Source organism: Budorcas taxicolor, chromosome 6, assembly GCF_023091745.1.
Source record: "Budorcas taxicolor isolate Tak-1 chromosome 6, Takin1.1, whole genome shotgun sequence".
Classification (NCBI taxonomy): Eukaryota; Metazoa; Chordata; class Mammalia; order Artiodactyla; family Bovidae; genus Budorcas; species Budorcas taxicolor.
This window is the reverse complement of record NC_068915.1, coordinates 16079993-16107781: the sequence shown is the minus strand read 5'-3', so window position 1 is coordinate 16107781 and position 27789 is coordinate 16079993. Positions and strand designations below refer to the sequence as shown.

General features: G+C 44.6%; 1 protein-coding gene across 1 annotated transcript; it reads right to left on the bottom strand.

Annotated features, from left to right (window-relative positions):
- Nucleotides 1-1938: 1938 nt before the first annotated feature.
- On the bottom strand, nt 1939-22400 carry CASP6 (caspase 6). Its single transcript, XM_052642186.1, has 7 exons — nt 22269-22400; nt 10496-10538; nt 9815-9961; nt 9328-9404; nt 6635-6810; nt 3135-3294; nt 1939-2431 (listed from the first exon to the last, which is right to left on the bottom strand). The coding sequence occupies exons 1-7, from the start codon at nt 22360-22362 to the stop codon at nt 2193-2195; spliced, it is 936 nt and encodes a 311-aa protein (XP_052498146.1). The 5' UTR covers nt 22363-22400; the 3' UTR covers nt 1939-2192.
- Between the last annotated feature and the right edge of the window lie 5389 nt (nt 22401-27789).

Genomic DNA, 27789 nt, shown 5'->3' with positions numbered 1-27789 from the left:
TCTATGACTGTTCTCACAATACAGAATCAAGGTTTGATTGCAGCAGTGTGGCCTGCAAAGCCCAACACAGTTCATCTCTGGCTCTGTACAGAAAAATTTTACTGACCTCTGAAAAAGGATGTGAAAGACAATTATCAAGGAATACTTCTGTGTCTTTAGAGCTTCAGAAAATTTGTCATGTGAAAAATGAATGAATTCTTAGTAAAGACAGCTCCCTTTGATTAGTGTCATCCCACTTTACAAAGTAAAATAGTCTTTTAAAATAGAGTTTAATTCTTCAGAGAAGGAGCTGCACATAGGTCACGTGGTACTTTTTTTGTGACAGGTGAAACTGATTTCTGAGCACCGGGGATGACAGCTCAGTGATCAGAGGCAGGACATTGACCTTTTTTAGTACTTAAACTGTAGTTGCTCAAATGGGAGATGTCATATATGTTAAAACGTTATTGATTAGAGACATCATTTATTAACACACAGAGTATGATCTTTCTACTCAAGTTCCAAGTTAAACAGACTGAAACCAAAACTAAAGGATTCCAAAGAAATTGCAGTGTTAATTTTATTACGAAAGGGTTGTCTTATCCTGAGACAACTGTTATAAACAAAATTCAGCTGTGTCCCTATTGTTTCCACGGCTCAGATTTGACGGCACTTTGGTACCCAGATACATTGGTACCAGTGCCACTGCAACTGAACAAGAGGATTTTTTTCAAATAAACTCTCTGACTGATCACTGAGGAAAAAAAAATGCGTGTAAAGTGGGTGGCATGTGGTGGGTGGCAGGGGTTGAGCTTTTTAATAACATCAGCTAACTTAGGTAAGCAGAGCTATATAATCTTTGCCTAGAGGGCTGGGCCTGTGCTCACTGGATGAGCTGAGGAGTTTCTATAGCCATTCACCCTTGCAAGGAGAGCTATGGAGACAGCAGCACCTGAGGGTCAGAAGCTAAAGGTAAACTATTCAACTGACAGTGGAACCCCTGCCATGACCACAGGAAAAGGGATGAATGCCCCACTGACCTTGGCATATAGTTGGCACATGTTCTGAACTGTACCTGAAATAGCACAAGGTGAAGTGCAGTCGCTCAGTCGTGTCCGACTCTGCGACCCCATGGACTGTAGCCTACCAGGCTCCTCTGTCCGTGGGATTTTCCAGGCAACAGTACTGGAGTGGATTGCCATACCCTTCTCCAGGGGATCTTCCTGACCCAGGGACTGAACTCGGGTCTCCCGCATTGTAGACAGATGCTTTACCGTCTGAGCCACCAGGGAAGTCCTGAAATAGCACAAACCACTGCTGAACTGGCAGGTCCCAAGTTTGTTATCAAAACCAAGACTGTTACCCATCTTCAGCCTCTGGCAGATTACTAACAAAGCATATTACTCAAATTTTACATACCATATTCAGTAAGAGCTGAATCTTAAAAATACCATCTGGGACTCCCCAGGCAGTCCAGTAGTTAAGACTGCACTTCCACTGCAGGGGGCGTGGGCTCAGTCCCTCATCTGGGAACTAAGATCCCACATGCTGCACAGCACTGCCAAAAACAGTAGCAACATCCATTATTCCATAAATATGACGACGGTCTGTGAGTGGGACTACCAAGCAGTGTATAATAACTTACCATGCAAGACACTGACAGAATCAAACTTTGCAGGTTTGTGGCCTCTACTAAGAATTAACTGCTTTATATTTCTTCTTCAAAATGCCACATAATAGTTCTTGAAGGCTTTTTTAAACACACTTAGTCTTATACAAAAAAGTGGTAATTCATATGTAGATTTTTATGACCAAGTAAAACCAAGCCATCTATACATTATTCAAGTTAAGAATGGAAATAAGAAAAATTTAATGAAAAAATTTCAAATATTAAAGGAAAACATTACGAAGTTTTATTTTTAAAAAAAGTCACAAAATACAAGTTAAATCAGCCAGAGATTGAGTAAACTTGCAATTTACTACGAAAGTCTAGTATTACAAATGCTTGTGGATTTTTATCTGTAGGAATTCCCTGAGGATTTCATTTCTCCATATATCAAAACCCTTCACCATGTCCAATATGAACTATTTTAAGTTATTAAAGCTTAAAACATTTAAAATTGCTGTACCATTTAGATTGCTTCAACCAAGTGATACTTCTTTATATGAAAAGAGAAAATCTATTTTGAATACATAAAACAAAATAGCACCTATCATTTAGATTTTGGAGAGAAGTGCAGCTTTTTAGTTAGCATTGAGGCAAAGCAGGGAACCTGCTTCTTTCCAATAGCACTTGGGTCTCTGCAAAAGTCTACTCGGCGCTGAGAAACCTTCCTGTTCACCAGAGTGAGGAGTTCTGTGAACTCCAAAGAGGAGCCGAATTTCCCCAGCATCTCACACAAATCTTGAATATACCATGAACCATTCACAGTTTCCCGATGAGAATAATAACCTGAAAAAGACAGGAGAAGCCACTGAAGTTTCCTGGTTACCGACTGACAGAAAATCACTTTTCAAGTCCAAGTTCTCAAAAATCATTGGGCGAGACTAAGATGTGTCCATGATACGGTTTAAAATTTTTTCTCTGCTGACTCTTCTCATGTGGAAAAAAAGATTAATTCCACACAGTTCTATAAAAATGGTGTTGATGCTATGTAATTTTCTCCACTTCCTAAAAATTCCCAAGCTAGTAGTAAACTAGGCAAAGATTTTTGAGACCAGTGATTAGAAAAAAGAAAAACATGAAATTATTTACTACAATAGAGAACAAGTGTCATCAAAATATTTTTCAGGGACTTCCCTGGTTTAGATGCCACACTTAAAAAAATTTTTTTCAACAATGTTTTCCACAAGTGTTAACTATAAAAAATGGTATCACCATCACTGGCACATTCTGCTGCTAAGATATTCAATATAATTAGCCTTAGAGCTTTATTTAACATATAGTAGTTTTCAGGAAGGACTTTTCTATAAGGTACTTTATAGTTTTAAATGTCACTCTGATCACATGGCCCAAGATGTCCATTAAGCTTGTGAGCTTCACGACCAGATCTCATGTCCCAGTAGAAAGACCTCACCTAAATCAAGCCGGGATGAAACGTATAGAAACTTAGCCAAGAAAGCCAATTGTACATTTGTATTAAACACCCACACACCTTCTGCCACGGAGTAGCACATGAGGAAGTCGGCTCCAGCAGGAAGTGTATAAACTGAGGCTGCGTCCACCTGGGTCACGTTGGCACCCAGCATGTCTGCCCCATGATCAACTGCATCCAGAGGGATGACCGGCACGTCATGCTGGCTGCCCCGACACGCCTACGGGACAAGGAGGAAAATCCCCTCCTTTAGTTACCTGTTCTTCCCCGTGCTTCACGTTCGCAGTGAATGTGTAGTTCAGTACGCCTTTACAGCAACATCAACAGAATCCACTTTATAGGCATTTCAGAAACAATGCATTCAGGTTTAGAGCAGGCCAAAGCCGACAGTTCTTTTTTTTCCTACTTATGTTTTCTCCTAGTTGATGATTTAAAAAACTGGCATCCTCAACTAGACACCAAATTATGTTGATCGAAAGGTATACTGTAGAGGAGAAAACATCTGTGGCTTTAAAGTTTCTTCTGCATTACGCACACCACAGCACCAAGAGCCACCCCTTCTTTTAGAAAATTACAGTACGTCCCTAAGTGTTTCTATGTAATCAAGTAATATATTCCCAGCTTGGGTTTTCCTTGCCAAGCTGCTTTTAAGGGTCAAAATGACACCACCTGACCTGAGAGTCATTATCAATGTGCCCCCTTCCTTCTGCTCCCACTTTAAAGTGAGGGCTCAAATTCTTACTAATTCTGACTCATACAAAGGCTAACATTAAATGACTATTACGGGCTTTTTGTCCCCACTCCGTTTATTTATTTTTTGGCAGGGTCCTTCTCCCTGGGAGTTTGGTCTTCTTTCAGTCAATAGGTCCCACCCCCATTTATATACTGAGGGCTTCAATATAAAACATATAGCCTCCAATATTTCAAAGGTAACTGTATATGGTGATACGGTCTTTAAAGAGGTAGTTAAGGTAGAATGAGGACTATTGGTGGGCCCTAACCCCCTATGACTGGTGTCCTTATACAAAGAGGCCAGGGCACAGAGAGCACAGGGAAAAGCCCATGTGAAGACAGAAGAGATGAGAATCCACCTCCCATCCAAGGAGAGCGGCCTCGGAAATCAACCCTGCTGACACCTTGATCTTGGGCTTCTAGCTGCAAGAAAATAAACTTCCGTTGTCTAAGCCACCCAGTCTTTGTACAGGCAGACCTCAGAGATACTGCAGCTTCAGTTCCAGACCACTACAACAGGGCGAATATTGCTACAGAGCGAGTCACGTGAATTTTTTTGTTTCCTAGTGCATAGGGCACCCCACTCCAGTACTCTTGCCTGGAAAATCCCATGGACGGAGGAGCCTGGTGGGCTGCAGTCCATGGGGTCGCTGAGAGTTGGACATGACTGAGCGACTTCACTTTCACTTTTCACTCTCATGCATTGGAGAAGGAAATGGCAACCCACTCCAGTGTTCTTGCCTGGAGAATCCCAGGGACGGGGGAGCCTAGTGGGCTGCCGTCTATGGGGTCGCACAGAGTCGGACACGACTGAAGCGACTTAGCAGCAGCAGTGCATATAAAAGTTATGTCTATACTATACTGTAGTCTATTAAAGTGTGCAGTAGCATTAATTCTAAAAAAAAAAAGGACCTTAATTAACTACTCTATTGCTAAAAAAATGCTGACCATCACCTGAATCTTCAGCTAGCCATAATCTTTTTACAATAGTAATGTCAAAATCACAGATCATCATGACAAATAATATTTTAAAAGTGTGAAATATAATGTTACCCAAATGGGACACAGAGACACAAAGTCAGCAAATGCTGTTGGAAAAATGGCATCAACGCAGGGTTGCCACAGACCTTCAGTTTTTAAAAAGCGAGAGTGTAAAAATACGCAAAGTACAATAAAATGAGGTATGCCTGTACTCTGTTCTGGCAGCCCTCGTAAACTTAGCACAGTGCTCTAACAAGATTCTGCTGTAGTATTATAAATGTGTCCATCAATTCTGAAATGGCTGAAGAATTATAAGCTTTAAAAGAAACATTCTGATGGATTTCAGAGTTACCAGATAAACAAGATTCCTAATACCCTATTTTTACAGGGAGATTTTAGTCTTCTTTTGTACTAGCAGGCTTATTTTCAGACCTTTTCTACTGTCTTCCTACATGGAATGTAGAGCATGTGGAACTCAATGCCATCACTTGCCAAATCAACGGCAGTGAGCCTAAGAGCCGGCCTTTACTGGCTGGGGGTGGGCCACTTCCTCGGCACTGTTCAAAGCGTTTTTCATCTTAGGCCACGTCATCTTATCCTCTCAGTCACCCTATGAGGCAGTGTGCCTGTTGTGAAGAATCTGAGGCATAGAGAAATCAAATAACTTGGCAAAACATTTTCCTTGCTTTGGTGCCTGATGGTGCTGGCTACTCCCTTTTTCATGAACAATCACCCATCATTCTTGTGATTTTTCTCCTGTTCTTCTGAGGTGTCCTCCTCATTGTCTTCCCTCTGCCCATTCCTCATCAGCATCCCTCAGTTCTGTTCTCCACTTGTTTTTGGTGGCACCACGCAGCTCGTGGGGTCTTAGTTTTCCAACAGGGACTGAAGCCGGAGCCCTGGCAGCGATGGCACTGAGTGCTGTCAGTGGGCCACACAGGAATTCCCTCTACACGCCTTCTTCAGGGGATCCTTGACACGGAGGAGCTCATCCACTCCCATGGCTCCCAGAACCCTCTATCTGCTCATCACTGCCCCAGTGTACTTCTCTAACCCGGGCCGCCTGTCTCCATTACCATCCACCCCCTCGTTACTCCCACCTAACTTCTCTACCCTAGGCCGCCTGTCTCAATTTCGACCTGTATTTCCAACACATCTCACAGACGCCCCAGTGCCGCAGTCTAAACAAGAAACCAGGGAGTCATCCTTGACTTTTTAAGTAGCCCCCTACTCCCTCTCTCAAGGAATGGCGGGGTGTGAAAGGTGCCCGTGTCCTTCATGTAGCCCGGCAACATCAGGAATTCTCATTTTTTCCCAGACATCCCTACTGAGGTAACAAAGGGGATGTTATTCAGGCCCCCCAAAATATTTTTATTCTTACTACAAGTTGGGCAGCGGCTAGACCCATCTTGGCCTAAGGGAAAATGTGAAAGGACTAGAAGTCTAGCTGGAACTAGAAGTGTTTATGCCCACCTTCTCCTCACTGGCTGGCACGTTCTCCAGCCACCAGACCAAACCTGGTCTGAACAGGCAGCGCCCCGCTGCAGTGGTCCATCAGTAGACACCTTCTCCAGAGGCCCTACCTTGACACTGGGCTGGGCCAGGGAGTCATTGCCAAGTAATATTCATTATTTTGAGTCATTTCCAAGTAATAAAGATTCTGAGCATCTTTATGTTAAAGAACTACCACTAACAGCTGAAGCTGCAACTCTGATTGGCTAGGATTCAAAAAGGGCCTTTTCCGATTACTGGAGAAAGTTAACTTCCAAAATCAGCTTTAGTTCTTTCTAATCACATGTATAGAACTATGGCCTTTATAATTAAGATTATAATGTAATCAGTCTTACCTGAATGATAAATATCTTGGGTTTTCCAACCAGGCTCTGACACTTGTCTCCTTTGAACAAGCCTGTTAACGTCTGAATTTCAATTTTGGCATCATATGCGTAGATGTGGTTGCCTTCACCGTGACTCAGGAAAACACACAAAAAGCAATCTGCATCTACGTGGCTAGCAGTTGATGCTAAAAAGGACCCCAAAAGTTATTTAGAAATGAAAATAAGGTACTTAGTATCTAAAGTTTCAGATAATTGAGGGAAAATTTTATTATAAAATGTCTAATGAAACAACTTATTTAAATTAAGCAACAATTTATACAATACAATATCTGACTTTTAAACATCCAAATTATTACAGTTCAAAGAAATAAGAGTTTGAACAGGTTTTTGTTAGCTTTTTTAAAACACAGAATAATGACATGGAAAACCTAAAGGGATTATTATGGGGAACGCCTAAGAAGTTTCTTTGAATCAGCAGAGACCTTCTTAGGGCAGACACAGGAACTACCCCATAACAGTTCCCTCCGTGTCGCTGCACCTTGAAGGGAGGCAGCGCCGGCACTATTGTGTCTAAGCGCTTGGAGCTTCCCAAAGAGTGTTAAGACACAAGGCGGATGCCCTCCAAAGCTGAGGAGCGAGCAAAGTAGGAAAGGTGGGGAGCAGCCAGGTGAAATTATTTACAGATTAAAGAGGAACCCTGGATAAGAAAGCTGTGGTACATATACACAATGGAGTATTACTCAGCCGTTAAAAAGAATTCATTTGAATCAGTTCTGATGAGATGGATGAAACTGGAGCCGATTATACAGAGTGAAGTAAGCCAGAAAGAAAAACACCAATACAGTATACTAACACATATATATGGAATTTAGAAAGATGGCAATGACGACCCTGTATGCAAGACAGGAAAAAAGACACAGCTGTGTATAACGGACTTTTGGACTCAGAGGGAGAGGGAGAGGGTGGGATGATTTGGGAGAATGGCATTGTATCATGTATACTATCATGTAAGAATTGAATCGCCAGTCTATGTCTGACGCAGGATACAGCATGCTTGGGGCTGGTGCATGGGGATGACCCACAGAGATGTTACGGGGAGGGAGGTGGGAGGGGGGTTCATGTTTGGGAACACATGTAAGAATTAAAGATTTTAAAATTAAAAAAATAAATAAATAAAAAATAAAGAGGAACCCTGGTATGAGGGTTCTCAAAAAAGTAAAAACAGAGCTACCATATCCTACACTTCCACTTCTGGGTATATATCCAAAAACGATAAAAACGCTAACTTGTAAAGATATACGAGCCCTTGTATCCTCTGCAGCATTACTGCAACAGCCAAGATACAGAAACAGCCTGAATGTCCACTAATAGATGAACGGATAAGGGAAGTGTGGTCTGTACATGTACAATGGGTGAGCATTCAGTCATTGAAAAAAGGAAAATGTGCAATTTGCAACAAGACAGATGAACCCTGAGAGCATTATGTTAAGTGACTCAAGTCAGAGAAGGATGCGATCACGTCACTATATGTGGGAACTAAAAACCCAGCAAGCAAAACCAAGTTCAAAGTTGCAGAGAGACTCGTGGCAGCTGGGGCAGGGGAAAGGAGAAGTATGAGGCAAAATGGTGAAGGGGCCAAAAGGTATAAACTTGCAGTTACAAAATACATAAGTCCTGGGGATGTTAATGTACAGCATGATGACTACAGTCAGCATATTTGAAAGTTGCTAAGAGAATAAATCTTAAAAGTCACTAGAAAAGAGTTTGTAACTACGAATGGTGACAGATGGTAACTAGACTTAATGGTGGCAATCGTTCCCCAATGTACACAAATGCGACCCCGTGGCCTGGAGCATACCAGGCTCCTCTGTATGTCAATTATACCTCAATTTTTAAAAAAAAGTTCTGAAGAAAGTTTAATGATGCAGTTGTTCTAATAGTCCATTGACAAGTACTTAAAAAGCCATGACTTGTAGTGATTACTATACACATTAAGTTGTTAATTTACCTACTGCATGCTGCTGCTGCTGCTGCTAAGTCGCTTCAGTCGCATCCAACTCTGTGCGAGCCCATAGATGGCAGCCCATCAGGCTCCTCTGTCCCTAGGATTCTCCAGGCAAGAACACTGGAGTGGGTTGCCATTTCCTTCTCCAGTGCATGCTTGCATGCTAAGTCACTTCAGCTGTGTCCAACTCTGTGTGACCCTATGGACAGCAGCCCTCCAGGCTCCTCTCTCCATGGGATTCTCTAAGCAAGAATACTGGAGTGGGGTGCCATTTCCTTCTCCAACCTACTGCACAGTGATGTAGAAATTATGAGATAATGTATGTAAATCAGCAGTATTTTGAAGTCAGTAGAAAACTTGGGTGTGGAAGGAGTCAGTTAAAAAATGACTGCCCAGCATCTGTAGTATTTGCATCTTGGGCTTTTAATTGCCACATGAAAAGATCATTACATTCATTTCCAGAGTAACGGACTGTAACCAGTGGTATATAAACTATAACTTGGTAGGCATTATATGCAAAGGTCTCTAAATCTGCTGAGTAATGTATAATCAGAGAGGCACAACCAAAACCTATATCCCATGCTAAATTAACTGACATGCCTTTTTTACAAGTTAATTACTTGGACCTATCTCCATACAAGGATAATTAAAAACTACTCAGTCCCATCAAAGGAAGATGAATAGGAAAACTACTTACCCTCATGAATTTTGAGCAATAGTTCTTCTGCTCTAAGATCATCAAAACATTTTACTTCAAATCCTAGATCTGAAAACCTGGAGATTAAATTGGATACTAGCTTATGAGCTATTCAAAACTGTCATATACTCCTAATTATTTGAGGAATCTATACTCATTTTTATGACATATAAATTGACTTTTCTTTAGGGAGAAAGAAAAACATGACAATGCTGGTTTTCCTCGATTATCCATGGCAGGAAGGGATTTATTCATGGTAACTGATTTAAGTTAGAATACTGCCGTCTACTATGCAGATATAAGAATGCAAAGACTGTTAATATTTAATAGAACAGGATTAGGGGGAAAATTCAGGCAAGTTCTTAGGGGAGGCTGAGCCCAAGTGAGGTTCATCCCCAAATACTCTTGCTCTGTTATGTGTACAGTGCGGATAAGTAGTTATCGCTTAAATATCTGACCACCTGGATGTTAAATAAAACAGTACTACCTGCGCCTAAGATTGTCTCTGTCGGCACTGGTGCCCGGCCTGTTTGGCAGGGTTAAGTGCCAGAAGAACCTCTCATGATTGAAGATTAACGCAATTCCTCTCCTCTTGTGGTCCATTTTGTACTTTTCAGTTGGATCAAATATTTCTCTGTTTAGGAAAAGTTTAAAAAAACAATCAGTCTAGGTCTTATTAAATAATAAGCTCCTCCAAGCCCAAGGTCAATGCACAGAACAGACAGAGGCCTGCTGCTTCCTCCTCCACCAGGCCGGCGGGCCACTGCTGTGCCCTGGGCAGGCCTCGCAGCCACACTGGTTGGGAAAGTCCTGAAACATCTCTGTACCAACTAGTAAACAGCAGCCATCCTGAGCAAACCCCTCCCATCCCCCAATTCCTCTGCTTGGGTGTCTTTCCCCCAGGGCTCCAGGGACCAGGGACCAAAGACAATGGTCTGGCCCAGGCCAAGGCCATCCCAATTGTTCAATATCTTGAGCCTCAGTCTTGGTCCCTTCAGAACCAGGGGCAGCAACCAACCCGCACACCTACAAGGCAGCCCTCCAGATGCTGAACCTGACATTCTCTACTCTGCTTTTCAGCGCCATGTCCCTGTCTTACTTTGACTTCTGTAGGCTAATGATGGCCACTAAAGGAAAAGACCTTAATGAGTAAACAGAAGATTATTACCTCCTAGGGAAGGCGTCTATTTCGGTCATGTTTTGTTCTTTACCTATTAAAAGAAAGTAGGGTTTTGTTAATACACTTTTTGATTTATGGTCATAAAACACATTAGGAACTCCCAGCTGCCTTGATTCCTATCTGCTAGGCTGCTTCTGTCTTGGTTGGTTTAAAAGTCAAAGGATGTGAGAAGGGGTAAGGGAGAAGGAAGGGAAAGTGCTATTAATAATAAACGAACTGTACGTGCCACAACGAGAGAAGCCTGCACACCACAACTACAGAAAGCCCACGCGCTTCAAGGAAGACCCAGCGCAGCCAAAATAAATAAACGAACCGTAAACGCACAGCTCAGTTCTTTCTCACCTCCAACTCTTACAGGCAAAATAAAAAAAGATCATAAACAGAAACGGAAAAATACTACTCACATTCATTCGCTGCACACTATGCCAAAAGTAACAAATGTAGCTCTGTGATTATGAAGCTCAAATGAAACATGAAATTGCTTTATTTTGCAGCAAATGTTTTTAGCAAATATTCTCTGACACAGAGAGAGAGTGAAGTCAAGCAAGAGAACTGAACACAGTGTGGGTGACACTGGATTAGCCTACTGCCTGGAAGCGGCAGACGTTTTGGTGGAGGAAGGGAAGGGCAAAGACTCAGATTCTGATCTCCTGCATGACACATGTGGTTGTTATGATCCTATAATGGGGACCCTCTTCTCTCAACCCAAGATCAGACTTCCCCACCCACAAGACAACCTCTCACTGAATCCCTCTCCTCCCAGGAACAGTGCTGTGCAATAGAGCCTTCTGCAGTGACAGAATGCCCTATACCTGAGCTGTCTCTGGGGGCAGCCAATGGCCACATGTGCTTTTGAGCCCTTGAACTTTGGCTAGTGTAACTGAGGAACTCAATTTTTTAATTAACTTCAACTAACTGAAATTTACATAACACGTGGCCAGTGGCTTCTCTACCAGACAGCAATAGTGAGTCTAACATCTTCTACCAGAAGAGTCCATATGCTCATGAATCTGCTTTTACCTGATAAGCAGCTTGAGAGGGGACAGAAGGTGACGACCACACAAGTACTAATAATGTAGCAATATGCCCCTTTCAGCTGAGGTCTTGGAAGGAAGGCGGACGGACCCTAAGGGTAAACCCCTACCCATCATCTCCCTGCCAAGAGGGTAGTGTTCCCCTCACTCCTTGGAGTCTCTCCCTCACGCCTGATGGTTCTAACCTCATGTCTCCTCACTGACAAAGATCCACCAGGGAGAGAGGATGAGGAGAGGGAGAATTCAACTCCAGGGCCCTTTACCAGTCACTCTCAGCCTGCTCCTCCTGGACTGCATCCAGTATTCAAACCAGCCAAGACCCCAGAGAGGCATCACCCTTCCCCTGTCCAATAGGCCCCAATCCGTTTTCCTTAACCTTCCACATCAATCCCTGGCCTGGGTGATAAAATGCAGGTTCCTGGTCCCTAACCCAGATTTACAGAATCAGAATCCTGGGAGATGTGCCAAGGTGATTGTTACTCGCACCAAAGATTAGGAGTCAGAAGCAGCCTTTCTAATGCATCCTCCCCACTCTCCCGAGGCTTCCATGCTACCCTCATCTTGCTCTAAGGCGGATCCTGTGAACTCTACACCTTGTTGTACTGCAGACACTTCCTACCAAGCTCTCCTCCATCAGGGGACCTCCCTACCATGCAGCTGCTTACTGGAGGATCTCCTATTTCACACAATGCTCTACTGAAGACTCGCCCTACCCCGCACAATGTTCTAGAAGGGGTCCCGCCCACTCCACACACTGCTCTACTAAGGTCACGTGGTACCTCGTACCCTGTCCCACCAGCAGACTTCTACTCCACACGCTGACCCTGGGGATTATTAATGCTTCCTGCTGGACACTGTCCCACCAGAGACATTCCACACGCTTTTCTCCTAGAACTCTTCCTGCCCTGTGCACTGGATACTGGGGACACTTCCTCCTCCCAAACTCCTCTATCCAGAATACTTCCTCCATCACACACTGCTCCCCTGCCAGGACGCTCCCTGCTCCACACACTGCTGAACAGCCGAAGCTTCCTAATGAGACACACTCCACTCGGGATGCTGCCCCAGTGAACACACAGCTCTAGGGGGCACTTCCGGTTCCACCCTGTGCTGGGCGCAGCACACCTCCTCCTACACGCCCTGTTCTACCAGGATTACTTCCGACACCACACGCTGTTCTCCCCGGGACACTTACCATCTGCTGTACCCGGAATACTTCCTAGTCCACACGAGGATACTTCCCAGCTCACACAATGCTGAAGGGAACGCAGCCAGCGCCACACCCTGCTCTACTACAGGAACTCTGAATCCACACACGGTCTACCCTGGGGACTTCGTCCCCCACACACTGACCTACCAAGGTCACCCGGTACCACCTGTACCCTGCTGTATCTGGGACACAGCCTACCCCTCACGCTACTTTGCCAGGGTACGTCCCATCACACTGCTGTACTCTGGATACAGCCTCTCCTTCCTCTACAAATACTTTGCCCGGAATCCTCCCTGCTCCACACACTGCTCTGTGGTCGGTTATTTCCTTCTCTGCACACTTTGCACCAGTGACTTCCTACTCCACTCAGCGCTCACCCGAGGAGACATCCTCCCTTCTTATGCCACAAGCTGCCAGAAATGTCCGACTCTGCACACCGCTCTACAAGAGGCGTCTCCTACCCCACGCTCTGCTCTACACCTGGGACCTTCCTACTCCACAGTGTTCTGCGTGGTTACCTACTCCACACACAGCTCTGTGTGATATGCGCCCTACTACCACGGTGCTCCACCAAGGGTAGTTCTTCACTGTTCATTCAGGCCGCTTTACCTGGAGATCTCCTCCTCAGCGGCGCTATACAAGGGACCCTTCCCTGCTGCGCTCAGCGCTCACGGAGGATACTCCCTACCCCAGACACTGCCCCACTGAATGTACGTCCTGCTCTCCCCACGCCACACACCGCCACACCCAGAATACATCCTGCTGCACACGCTGCCATACCAGGGAGAACTTCCTGCTGCACACTGCTCCACGGGGCGTATTTCCTACCAAGACTCCCCTCTGCTCAGGAATGCTGCCCTTCTGAACACACAACTCTTCTAGGCTGACTTCCCACTCTACATTCTGAGCTACCCCAAATCCCTCCGAGCCCGTAAACTCCTCCACCGAGAGTACTTCCTACAACACAAAGACAGAGGAGGATACTTTCTTGTCCACACACTGCTCCCCGGGACACTTCCCACTCCACACAGTGCTCTGCTGGGGCTACTTCCTAGCCACACACTGTTCTAACTGGGGTTCCTCCTACCCCCCAGATTGCCCTCCCAGAAGACCTCTTATTCCACACCCTGTCTACTGGGGTTCCTTCCTGCTCCCCACACCGCTCTACTAAGCAATATGCAGGGTTTCCTCTCCTTCCATTTTCAAAAGCATTCCATGATCCACTTTTTTTTCCCACCTCCTTTTAATACCCTTACCTCATTATCTTTAAAACAATCACATAAAAAAGAAACAGAATCACTCAAACTAAACATATTAAATCTATATCTAAAATTCAATCTCACCTCAAGAAACAACAAAAATCTCAATCTGACCTTACACCTAAAGCAACTAGAGAAAGAACATCAATAACACCACCACCACCGCCACCAAAGTTTAGTAGAAGGAATGAATGATAAAGATGAGAGCAGAAATAAATGAAATAGAAATGAAGAAAACAATAGCAAAAATCAGCAAACTAAAAGTTGGTTCTTTGAGAAGATAAACAAATTAATGGGCCTTTAGCCAGAATCATTAAGAAATAAAGGAGAGGATTCAAATCAACAAATTTAGAAACGAAAAAGGAGAAATTAACAGCTAATACCGCAGAAATACAAAGCATCATAAGAGACTGTTATAAGCAACTATATGATAATAAAATAGACAACCTGGAAGAAATGGAAAAATTCTTTGAAAGGTACAACTTTTCAAGAAGAATTAGAAAATATAAACAGACCAATCACAAGTAAGGAAATGAAATTGTAATTAAAAATCTTTCAACAAAAGGCCAGGACCAGACGGCTTCACAGGCAAATTCTGTTAAACATTTAGAGAAGAGATAACACCTATCTTTCTCAAACTCTTCCCAAAAATTGCAGAGGAAGGAACACTCCCAAACTCATTCTACAAGGCCACCACCACCCTGATAGCAAAATCAGACAAATAAATTACCAAAAAAAAAAAAAAAAAAATTACAGATCAATACCACTGATGAACAAAGACACAAAATCTTCAACAAAATACTAGCAAACAGAGTCCAGCAACACATTAAAAGACTCATATATTGTGATAAAGTGGGATTTATCCCAGGGGTGTAAGGATTCTTCAATATACTCAAATAAATGTGATATACCATATTAAATAAAAACCATATGATCATCTCAATAGATGCAGAAAATGTTTTTGACAAAATTTAACACCCCTGTATGACAAAAAAAACTCTTCAGAAAGTGGGCATAGAGGGCATCTACCTCAATATAATAATGGCCATAGACAACAGGCCCACAGCAAACATCATTCTTAATGGTGAAAACCTGAAAGCATTCCTCTAAGATCAGGAATGAGACAAAGATGTTCACTCTCACTATTATTATTCAGCATGGCTTTGGAAGTTGGTGGCTCAGATGGTAAAGAATCTGCCTGCAATGCAGGAGACCGGAATTCAATCCCTGGGTTGGGAAGATTCTCCTGGAGAGGGAATGGCTACCCACTCCAGTATTCTTGCCTGGAGAATTCCATGGACAATTATACAGTCCACAGGGTTGCAAAGAGTTGGACATGACTAAGTGATTAACACTTTCACTTGGAAGTCCTAGCCATGGCAATCAGAGAAGAAAAAGAAATACAAGGAATACAATTGGAAAGGCACAAGTAAAGCCGTCACTGTTTGCAGCTGACATGATACTATACATAGAAAACCCTAAAGATGCCACCAGAAAACTGGAGCTCATCAATGAATTTGGTAAAGTTGCACAGTATAAAATTAATGCACAGAAGTCTACTGCCTTCCTGTACGTTTACAATGAAAGATCAGAAAGAGAAATCAAGGAAACAATCCCGTTTACTATCATAACCAAAATAATAAAACACCTAGGAATTAACCTACCTAGAGAGGCAAAAGACCTGTACTCAGAAAACTATAACACACTAATCAAAGACAGAAAGATGACACAAACAGGTGGAGAAATACACCATATTCCTGGATGGGTCAATATGACCATATTACCCAAAGCAATCTACAGATTCAGTGTAATCTCTAGCAAATTATCAATGACATTTCTCACAGAATGAAAACAAAAAATTTGACAATTTGTATGGAAATACAAAAGATCCTGAAAGCAACTGTCAAACTGCTGAAAGCAAATAGCCGAAGCAATTGTGAGCAGGAAAAATGAAGCTGGAGGAATCAGGCTCCTCAACTTCAGACTATACTGCAAAGTAATCAAAACAGTATGGTATTGACATAAAAACAGAAATAAGGATCGGAAAGCCCAGAGATAAATCCACTCACCTGTGGTCACCTAATCTATGATAAAGGAGGCAAGAATATACAATGGAGAAAAAGGCTCTTCAAGAAGTGGTGCTGGGAAAACTGGACAGCTACACGGCAAAGAATGAAATTAGAACAGTACTTAGCACCGTACAAAAAAATAAACTAAAAATGGATCAAAGACCTAATTTAAGACAGGACACTATAAAACTCCTAGAGGAAAACATAAGAAAAACATTCACTGACATAAAACACAGCAAGATCTTTTGACCCACTTCTTAAGAGTAATGAAAAACAAAAATAAACAAATGGGACCTAATTAAACTCAAAAGCGTTTGCACAACAAAGGAAACCATAAACAAGATGAAGAGACAACTCTCAGAATGGGAGAAAATGACCGCAAATGAAGCAATGGATAAAGGCTTCATCTCCAAAATATACAAGCAGCTCATGCAGCTCAACATAAAAAAACAGGGACTTTGCTGATGGTCCAGTGGCTACGACTCCAGGCTCCCAATGCAGGAGGCCCGGGTATAATCCCTGGTTAAGGAACTAGATCCCACAAGCCACAACTAAAAGTTCGAGTGCACAGCTAAAGATTCTACATGCTGCAACACAGATCAAAGATCCCCTGTGCTTCAACTAAGACCCAGCCCAGCCAAACAAATAAATAAATGTTAAAAAATGCGAACAACCCAATCAAAAAATGGGAGGAAGACCTAAATAGACATTTTTCTAAAAAAGACATACAGATGGCCAACAACCCCATGAAAAGATGCTCGACACTGCTAATTATTATAGAAAGGCAAATTAAAACCACAACGAGGTATCACCGCACACCAGTCAGAATGGACAACATCAAAAAATCTACATACAATAAATGCTGGAGAGGATGTGGAGAAAAGGGAACCCTCCTGCACGGTTGGGAATGTAAAATGCTACAGCCCTTATGGAGAAGGGTATGAAGATTCCTTTAAAAAAGTAGGAATAAAACTACCACATGATCCAGCAGCTCCCACTAGTGGGCATATACCCTGAGGAAACCAGAATCGAAAAAGACACATGGGCCCCAGTGCTCACTGCAGGGCTATTTAGAAAAGACAGGACATGGGAACAACCTAAGCGTCCACTGACAGATGAATGGACACAGACGGTGTAGCACAAACATACAGTGAGGGCATACTACTCAGACATAAAAAGGAACGAAATGAGGTCATTTGAGAGACTGGGTGAGATTGGGTGGACCCAGAGTCTTGGTAGAGATTTGGGTGGACCCATAGTCTTTCCTACAGTCAAGTCAGTCAGAAAGAGAAAAACAAATATCATTTATTAATGGATGTATGTGGAAATCTAGAAAAATGGGAAATGAACCTAGTTGCAGGAGAGGAAAGAGAGGCAGCTGTACAGAATGGGCATCTGGACACAGTGGGAGAAGGCGAGGGTCGGATGAACTGGAAAATCATGATTGACATGTATACACTACCACACGTAGAATGATAGCGTAGTGGGAACCTGCCATTAGAGCACAGAGAACTCAGCTCGGGGCTTTGTAATGACCCAGATGGATGGCAAAGAGAGGCGGGCGGTGGGAAGGAGGCCCGTGAGGGAGGGTCTATGTGTATACATGTATACATTCACATCTTTGAACAGCAGAAACTAACACACATTGTAAAAGAATTACACTCCAATTAAAAAAAAAAAATCTGTATCTGAAAGTCAATCACTTCCTTCTCCCTCCAAGAATCTGCATGGGTGCAAAGCGCCGAGTCTCTTCTGAGAACCCCAGAGGAGAGGCAGACCCAGCAGCTCCCCTCCCCCAGCTTCTGCACCTTGTTGGTAGTGAGCCTAAGGCAGCCTGAAGTGTCCCCAGCAGAGGCTATGCCAAGTGGCTGGTCACCAAACTAACTCAAGTCCTTGAGAGTGAAAGCATTGGAGATGTACACGCTATTGGGTCTCTACGGCTTCTTTTTCGTAGTCTCAGGAAGGAGCGCCGCAGTTCTCCTGGGCTGATGTAATCTAAGCTGTGCGTTTGAGTCATCTCAAATATTGCCATCAGCTTACAGATTTAGGGAAGACAGCTAGTATTAAGTAGTTCAAGATTAATCTGTTTAAAATGACATTCAGTTTCAAAGTTAACAGGACAGTCTCATTGAGGCATTTTTTAAAGTTTTTTTTGTTGCTGTTGTCACTGTTAACACAATAGACATAGAAAGAAACTGGGCACTGAAAACTTAATTCTGAAGCTCACAGGCTCTAACCTTCACTCTGCTATAAACAGGTGCCCTGTAACCTACAATATCAACACTGACCTGGTCCAGCTGCCAGTCTGTTCTAGCAGTTTGCTGAATCGGAATAGAAAGCTATGGAGACAGACGTTAGAACAGAAGTTCCAAAACTTCCTTGGAGCTGATCAGTTTTACCCAGCTTCAGAGAACAGACATTATTGAGGCAGGAGACAGCTGGGCTCTAGAACAGACATTTACAACTGGCCCTTTGATTATAATTTCTGGGGGGAGAAAAAGGCTCCAGGCCAGACACTACCAGCCCTCTGCTTACACTTCCTGAGGCAAGAGACAGATGGGCTTTGGGCTATTTATGACCAGACTGCTGTCTACATTTCAAGATCTGCTCTTAGATATAAAAACAGGAATTCAGTGGATAACCAGACCTTATGGGTTATCCACTGGGTACCTTATGGCAGGAACAGAGAGGGACTAAACTCTGTTAGAAGATCAAGAGGTCATATATTTCCCATTCTTAGGGCAAAGGAGACGCTACACATGTGCAAAAGGCTTCGAGGGGCCAAAAATGGCAGGGAATGTCAGACCACAGTTAAGTCTTGCTATTCCCCCCACCATATGCCTCTGCGATGAAATCCATCTTGACTGAAGGGTGCATGCAGACCCAAGGGAGGGCCCTGAGACAAACTGACTGGGGGGTGGAGAGTAGGGGGATAGAGGGGTGTCAAAACAAGACAACTGGCCAAAGGTAAACAAAGATCAGGAGTCACTTAGTCGTGTCTGACTCTTTGAGACCCCATGGACTGAAGCCCACCAGGCTCCTCTGTCCATAGGATTCTCCAGGCAACAATAATGGAGTGGGTTGCCATGCCCTTGTCCAGGGGATCTTCCCAACCCAGGGATCAAACCCTCATTGCAGGCAGCTTCTTTACCATCTTAGCCACCAGCACTGTCCTATATAAATGAATTAACCATTTTGCAAAGAGTCGGCCACGACTGACAGACTGACTGAATGTTCTTTTTCCTGTGTTCCTCATTAAAGAGGCCACGCCTGCACCCTTTCTCTGCAGGTGTGCATCTGTGGCTTGCATCTATCTTAACAGTCTCTCTGTGTTCGCTCCCATTTGTCATTGTGCTATGTCTCTAATCATAAACTTTGTACCTACATTTATAGTTTTTGCCTCCATGAAAAATGCATTTTTCACTGGGGCCAAGAGTCAGGGGAAAACAGGTTCTAGCCTCTAGCCCTTACTGGTCTGCAAGCTGGGATTCCTAGTTTTCATCGAGGTTACCCAGATTCAACCCCTGAGTAGGGAATTACAGTCTCACTTTGTGCCACAGCTCACTGCTGCCACTCCGAGATCATTATGATTCTGTCACAGTCATTTTAAACTGTACATGCCCAACAGGCCAGCTTTCAGGAAGGGTGCACAGTATCACTATACTGCATAATGTGAAAAGCTGACTCATTGGAAAAGACCCTGATGCTGGGAAACACGGAGGGCTGGAGAAGGAGAAGACAGAGGACGAGATGGTTGAATGGCATCACTGACTCAATGGACATGAGTTTGAGCAAGCTCCAGGAGATGGTGAAGGACAGGGAAGCCTGGCATGCTGCAATCCATGGGGTTGCAAAGCGTAGGACACAACTTAGTGACTGAATGACACACTGCATGAATACAAATAAACTGGTTTTGTTGACATGAAGAAAATCAATCTTCGTGAGGGAGATACTCTATGTAAGATTTCCTTTTCATCTGCAATTATTCTCAGAAATGGGTCAACCAGACTCTTGACCTCTCCTCCCTTCTCCTTGTCTCTGATTTATGCAATTTTCCTCTCCAAAAATGTAACCATCTCTTTGCTCAAACCCACTTTTTACAAAACTAATCAATCATTCTTTTTCCTCCACACCTTAACCTGAGAATGCCTCCAGCTACCATTTGTTGGACTTTTTGCTGGACTTCTCTGGGCTCAGATGGTAAAGCATCTGTCTACAATGGGAGAGACCCGGGTTCAATCCCTGGGTGGGGAAGATCCCCTGGAGAAGGAAATGGCAATCCACTCCAGTACTATTGCCTGGAAAATCCCATGGACAGAGGAGCCTGGTAGGCTACAGTCCATGGGGTCGCAAAGAGTTGGACACGACTGAGTGACTTCACTTCACTTCACTTCACCATTTGTTGATGGCTTGGCATATGAGATAACTTGATCTCACTCTACTCCATAGGCCCTTTGAGACAGAGAAAGTGCAAGGGGCTTATCTGAGGTTGGTGCCTGGGAACTGGTACTGAAAGGCCCAGTTTGGCCTGCAGATTCCAAAGTCCATGTACTAGCTGTGGTAAAACCACTCCCACCAGGGAGAGAACAGAAACCTTTCTAAACCAAGTGCTCACTTCTCCAAACTTCTTCAGTATCTACTGTCATCATCTTCATTCACTGCAGTATCTGTGACAATCTACCCACATTCCTTATCAAAGTTAGTTAAGTCACTCAGTCGGTCCAACACTTTGCGACCCCACGGACTGTAGCCCACCAGGCTCCTCCGCCCATGGGATTCTCCAGGCAAGAATACTGGAGTGGGCTGCCATTTCCTTCTACAGGGGATCTTTCCCACCCAGGGATCGAACCCAGGTCTCCCACATTGCAGGGAGACGCTTTAACCTCTGAGCCACCAGGGTAGCCAAGGACTGACTCATGTCAGGCCTGGAATACACAGGAAAAGGAGTATTGTGGACAAAGAAAGGGGAGCAAGTAGGAAAAGGAAGGAAACCATTACAAGAATGGCGCGGGATGTGCAGTGACTAGCGGTGCCTCAAGCAAGCATCCCGCCCTCCTTCCCAGCCCTCCCCCTGGATTCCAAAAGGGAAATGGTTGCTGGACCTCGCACTGTCCCATCAGGGTAACCACACTTCCTGAACAACCGTGGTGACTTTTACAACCTGCCTCTGGGACAAGGCTTGTTTTCTGTAGCAAAGAACAGAAAGCTCTGAAATAAAGGCACTCTATGTGGATTGACCGCCGGCGAGTCAAACCACACTCCACCTTCCGCCCCCTACCCCGCCCTGCCCCGCCCTTTTAAAAAACTATGGCCAGGTTCAGAGCTTCTAAACCCTTATCAGTAATATAGTTATAAGTGACAGGGAAGAACGTCCTAAAGCATGTGTTTAGAAGCTGATTACTTTGTAGAGAAAAGGTATTCGTTGTTTGTTGTTTTAGTCGCTGTGTCCGACTCTTTGAGACCCCATGGACCTCAGCCCGCCAGGCTCCTCTGTCTGTGGGATTCTCCAGGCAAGAATACTGGGGTGCGTTGCTATGCCCTCCTCCAGGGGATCTGCTCGACCCAGGGATCCGACTCAAGTCTGCTGCTTTAGCAGGCGGATTCTTTACCATCTGAGCCACCAGGGAAGCCATACCCCCAGAGAAAAGTTACCGTGGCCTTAAGTTAAACTCACAAATAACTGCAGGTTTCCCGGATGCAGGAGGACCATGGGGGCTGTGCAGCTCCCAAGGCCTGACTCTGATCTCCAGTTTCCGTGCGGGCAAGCCTGGGGTTTCTCTCTGCCCGGGCGCCCCCGCGGGCTGCTCACGCTCCACTGTTACTACAAGGCAACCACTTATTTTCACGTAGAAGTGAAAAAAATAAGGCCCAACAAGACCCCAAAGTTAACTTTTCCTATGACCAAGCGCAGTTAAAGTGCAAATAGCCACGACAGCTAGGAAGAGATCAGCGCCCGGAGGACAAAAGCGGCCGGGGCACTCCCCAGCGCCAGGCGCCGCCACCAGGGACCGCAAGGAGGCGGCGGCGAGGTCCCCGAGTTGTTTTTCCTGAGCCCAGAGGCTCAGCGGCGCCCACCCGACCCGAGCGCTTCCCTCCAAGACCCTCAACTTCTCCCGGCCACCGAGCAAAGCCGGGGGAACCCGCATCCCCACTCGCGCCCGCGCGCCCCTCTCGGCACCCGCCACCTACCTGGACCGCGAGCCCGGCGAAGTGCAGCGTCCGAGCTCATCGCAGCGTCCGAGCTCATCGCAGCGTCCGAGCTCATCGCAGCGTCCGAGCTCATCGCAGCCGAGAGCGTAGCGCCGACGCCCGGGCGGCCTCCGCTTCCTGAAGCCTGGCCGCTGCCCCCGCCCCTTCCTCCGCCCCCGCCGCCCCGGCTCCCTGCCTTCCAGCGGTGGAGGCGGGGTTTGGGGGGTCTGGTGGTGCCCTTTTCTTCGCTCGGAGTTCGCCGCTGCCGGAGCGCCCGGGCAAGGCAGAGGACGCGGTCTCACCCGCCTGGCGCCCGGGGAGCAGAAGCCGGCCCTCGGGAGAGGTCAGCAACAATTCCGAAGACAACCCGCCGTCCTGGGGTGGGAGGCTGCAAGCGATTACAGATCACCTGCGGCGAGCCCCGGGTCGCTCGAGCTCCACCCCAGTCTCTGCTTCTCCCGAGCCTCAAAGGTGTGCGCTGCCCTGTTTTCCCCTTTTCCGAGTGCGGGGACTTGTTCAGTTCCGTTGCTCAGTCGTGTCCGACTCTTTGCGACCCCATGAATTGCAGCACGCCAGCCCTCCCTGTCCATCACCAATTCTGAATTGACTCAAACTCACGTCCATCGAGTCGGTGATGCCATCCAGCCATCTCATCCTCTGTCGGCCCCTTCTCCTGCCCCCAATCCCTCCCAGCACCAGAGTCTTTTCCAATTAGTCAACTCTTGGCATGAGGTGGCCAAAGTACTGGAGTTTCAGCTTTAGCATCAGTCCTTCCAAAAAACACCCAGGACTGATATCCTTTAGGATGGACTGCTTGGATCTTCTTGCAGTCCAAGGGACTCTCAGGAGTCTTCTCCAACACCACAGTTCAAAAGCATCAGTTCTTCGGCGCTCAGCTTTCTTCACAGTCCAGCTTTCACATCCATACATGACTACTGGAAAAACCATAGCCTTGACTAGACGGACCTTTGTCGGCAAAGTAATGTCTCTGTTTTTGAATATGCTATCTAGGTGGGTCATAACTTTCCTTCCAAGGAGTAAGCATCTTTTAATTTCATGGCTGCAGTCACCATCTGCAGTGATTTTGGAGCCCAAAAAAATAAAGTCTGACACTGTTTCCACTGTTTCCCCATCTATTTCCCATGAAGTGATGGGATTGGATGCCATGACCTTCGTTTTCTGAATGTTGAGCTTTAAGCCAAGTTTTTCACTCTCCTCTTTCACTTTCCTCAAGAGGCTTTTGAGTTCCTCTTCACTTTCTGCCATAAGGGTGGTGTCATCTGCATATCTGAGGTTATTGATATTTCTCCCGGCAATCTTGATTCCAGCTTGTGTTTCTTCCAGTCCAGCGTTTCTCATGATGTACTCTGCATAGAAGTTAAATAAGCAGGGTGACAATATACAGCCTTGATGTACTCCTTTTCCTATTTGGAACCAGTCTGTTGTCCCATGTCCAGTTCTAACTGCTGCTTCCTGACCTGCATGTAGGTTTCTCAAGAGGTAGGTCAGGTGGTCTGGTATTCCCATCTCTCTCAGAATTTTCCACAGTTTATTGTGATCCACACAGTTAAAGGCTTTGGCATAGTCAATAAAGCAGAAATAGATGTTTTTCTGGAACTCTCTTGCTTTTTCCATGATCCAGCAGATGTTGGCATTTTGATCTCTGGTTCCTCTGCCTTTTCTAAAACCAGCTTGAACATCTGGAAGTTCACGGTTCACGTATTGCTGAAGCCTGGCTTGGAGAATTTTGAGCATTACTTTACTAGCATGTGAGATGAGTGCAATTGTGCAGTAGTTTGAGCATTCTTTGGCATTGCCTTTCTTTGGGATTGGAATGAAAACTGACCTTTTCCAGTCCTGTGGCCACTGCTGACTTTTCCAAATTTGCTGGCATAATGAGTGCAGCACTTTCACAGCATCATTTTTCAGGATCTGAAAGAGCTCAACTGGAATTCCATCACCTCCACTAGCTTTGTTCTTAGTGATGCTTTCCAAGGCCCACTTGACTTCACATTCCAGGATGTCTGGCTCTAGGTGAGTGATCACATCATTGTGATTATCTGGGTCATGAAGATCTTTTTTGTACAGTTCTTCTGTGCATTCTTGCCACCTCTTCTTAATAGCTTCTGCTTCTGTTAGGTCCATGCCATTTCTGTCCTTTATCGAGCCTATCTTTGCATGAAATGTTCCCTTGGTATCTCTAATTTTCTTGAAGAGATCTCTAGTCTTTCCCATTGTATTGTTTTCCTCTATTTCTTTGATCGCTGCGGAAGGCTTTCTCATCTCTCCTTGCTATTCTTTGGAACTCTGCATTCAGATGCTTATATCTTTCCTTTTCTCCTTTGCTTTTTGCTTCTCTTCTTTTTACAGCTATTTGTAAGTCCTCCCCAGACAGCCATTCTGCTTTTTTGCATTTCTTTTCCATGCGGATGGTCTTGATCCCTGTCTCCTGTACAATGTCACGAACCTCCGTCATAGTTCATCAGGCACTCATCTATCAGATCTAGTCCCTTAAATCTATTTCTCACTTCCACTGTATAATCATGAGATTTTAAAATGCTCTTTGTATAGCAGATTCGGGACAAAGTAAACTAGAGGCAACTCCAGAATTTTCAAGTCTGACTTTCATATGTAGTGTTAATTATGGAAAGGAATCATGCAGAAATTCGGAGACCCGATACTGGGCTCTGTAGATTATGACTTTTACTGAGCTAGAGCATGTTTGCTGCATTTAACTGAGCTCCTCTTAGGGTGGCTGGTTATTGTGTAAATTTGCTTCAACGAGTAACTCCTGAGACTGGAAGAAAATGTGGCCTCATCTTTTCCAACTTCTCATGGTCTGGTCATTTAAAAAGTAACCAGTGGCAGATGGGGGGAAATGTGTAAGACACGACTTCCAATATATTACCCTAAGAGATCCAATTTCTATAAATAGGATTTCCCAGGTGGCACTCAGTTGGTAAAGAATCTGCCTGCAATGCAGGAAACCTGGGTTTGATCCCTGGGTCGGGAAGAATCCCTGGAGAAGGAAATGGCAACCCACTTTAGTATTCTTGCCTGGAAAATCCCATGGACAGAGGAGCTTGGCAGGCAGCAGGAGTCCAACACGACTTAGTGACTAAACCATCACCACAGGAGGCGCTAGTGGTAAAGAACCGGCCTGCCAGTGCTGGAGATGCCAGAGACAAGGCTCAATCCCTGGGTCCGGAAGATCCCCTGGAGGAGGGCATGGCACCCCACTCCAGCATTCCTGCCTGGAGAATCCCATGGCCAGAGGAGCCTGGCAGGCTACGGTCCATAGGGTCCCAAAAAGTCAGACATGACTGAAGCAACTTAGCATTCACGCTTCTATAAAAATCACCTTTATATGAGACAGAAAAATAAAATCTAACTTCCTACATATGCTGTGGTTCAAAAAAGCACATAGAATATGAAATCAAAGGATTTTACTCACCCCATGCCATTTCAGTTCAGTTCAGTCGCTCAGTTGTGTCTGACTCTTTGCGACCCCATGAACCGAAGCACACCAGGCCTTCCTGTCCATCACCAACTCCCGGAGTCCACCCAAACCCATGTCCATCGAGTCAGTGATGCCATCCAACCATCCCATCCTCTGTCGTCCCCTTCTCCTCCTGTCCTCAATCTTTCCCAGCATCAGGGTCTTTTCCAATGAGTCAACTCTTCGCATCAGGTGGCCAAACTATTGGAGTTTCAGCTTCAACATCAGTCCTTCCAGTGAATACCCAAGACTGATCTCCTTTAGGATGGACTGGGTGGATCTCCTTGCAGTCCAAGGGACTCTCAAGAGTCTTCTCCAACACCACAGTTCAAAAGCATCAATTCTCCGGCGCTCAGCCTTCTTCACAGTCCAACTCTCACAGCCATACATGATCACTGGAAAAACCATAGCCTTAACTAGACAGACCTTTGTTGGCAAAGTAATGTCTCTGCTTTTGAATATGCTGTCTAGGTTGCTCATAACTTTCCTTCCATGCCATTTACTGTTCGTTTTATTGTAGGCATAAAATATTTCTGAAATCACTTTGTTCCTAGTGCAGTGAAGACATGGAATATCAGTATCTCCCTCATAAGCTGGTTCAGACAATTGAGTTAAATTACTGTATTCAGAACAGTGCCTGGCTTGTGAAAAGCTCAGTAAATTTTTATTGGCACCATCTTAAGCACATTGAAAGCAGACTTGGCCTTCTTTTGGTTTGACCGTTACCAGGAAGTTGCTTAGGATGTAGGAGGTACTCAATAAATATTTACCCACTGAATGAGATTCGTTATTCCAGCACTTGTGCTCTGGACTTTACCCAGTTTGAATGAGTTATCTGACCACCAGAGCTTCCTGTTCTTCAGCCTGCTTTTCATGGTCTCCTCTACTTGAGCCCCAAAGGAACTCCCATTGGCTAACCTTCCATTTACCTGAAAGGAACAGATGAAAGGCATTAAATCCCCCCCAAATGTTTGTTATCTCAGAATATTATATTGCCTTTATAGCATATGGGGTGATATATTTTAAAGATGTGTTTATCTTAGGCTATGTAAGTATAAAGCATTAGGATAGCCATTTCAAAATTATAAGTGCTAAATTTTAGCCTTTTAAAGCAATAGCTATCCCCTCACCCTGACCCCATGAAAAAGGGTGTCTGTGATTGGGAAATAGGCTGCCAAGGTTGTAATCCTTGCTCCATCATTTTATTGGCCGTGAGGCTTTGGACAAGTAAGGCAGTTTAACCACTCCCAGCTTCAGATTCTTCTCTTTAAAATGGGGACCGAATTAATTCAATAGTTGAGACAGAAACTGCCAAACTCCTAGAATAGTACCCAGCCTACAGTGAGCTTTCGGTCAGTGTTATTTTTAGCTACTGAAGATTATCTACACAGTTCTTATACTGTGGCCTCTGAACCAGCAGTATCCACATCATCTGGGAATGTACTAGAAATGCAAACTCTTGGGACCTATACAGTCAGACATTATGGATGAGAAACTGCAGGTGGGGTCCAGGAGTATATTTTAACAAGCCTTCCAGTGACTCTGCAGCATGCTCTCATTTGAGACACAGATGGATTAGAATTCTACCGAGTAATCTCGTCCTTCTCAAAGGAAAAAAAAGAACTCATAGTAAATCCATATTATTAAAATAATTAAGATAGACTCAAGACCAAAAGTTACCTGACAGGATGGCTTGATTCTTGCCATTATAAATAGTCACTTTTATAGAATTTACTGAAACTGAAGCTCTTAGTCAACTGTTACCTATCCAAGGAATGAAATATATGGGCTAAAGTTAAATTCAGAGGGAATTCTAAAACTTAAAATGTGGCCTTTCTTTTTTCAGTGTTTACTCCCACTAAACCTTGTTTTTTCCTATAAAATCATAGAAATACCGAATTTTTATAATTCTGATTCCTACATTTGAGAGCCAACAAAGACAAATATTGTTAAGTAGTCAGCAAGGAGACCGAAGGATGTTTTGGAAACCAAATTAAGCCTGAGACCAAACCAAAGCATAAC

Excerpts from the sequence above, each read along its gene's own strand:
- CASP6 (XM_052642186.1), bottom strand. The coding sequence starts at position 22,362 with ATGAGCTCGGACGCTGCGATGAGCTCGGACGCTGCGATGAGCTCGGAC. Across the intron at positions 10,539-22,268 it reads TCGCCGGGCTCGCGGTCCAG|GTAAAGAACAAAACATGACC; the intron begins GTAGGTGGCGGG and ends TTCTTTTAATAG. Across the intron at positions 9,962-10,495 it reads ATAGACGCCTTCCCTAGGAG|AGAAATATTTGATCCAACTG; the intron begins GTAATAATCTTC and ends TTTCCTAAACAG.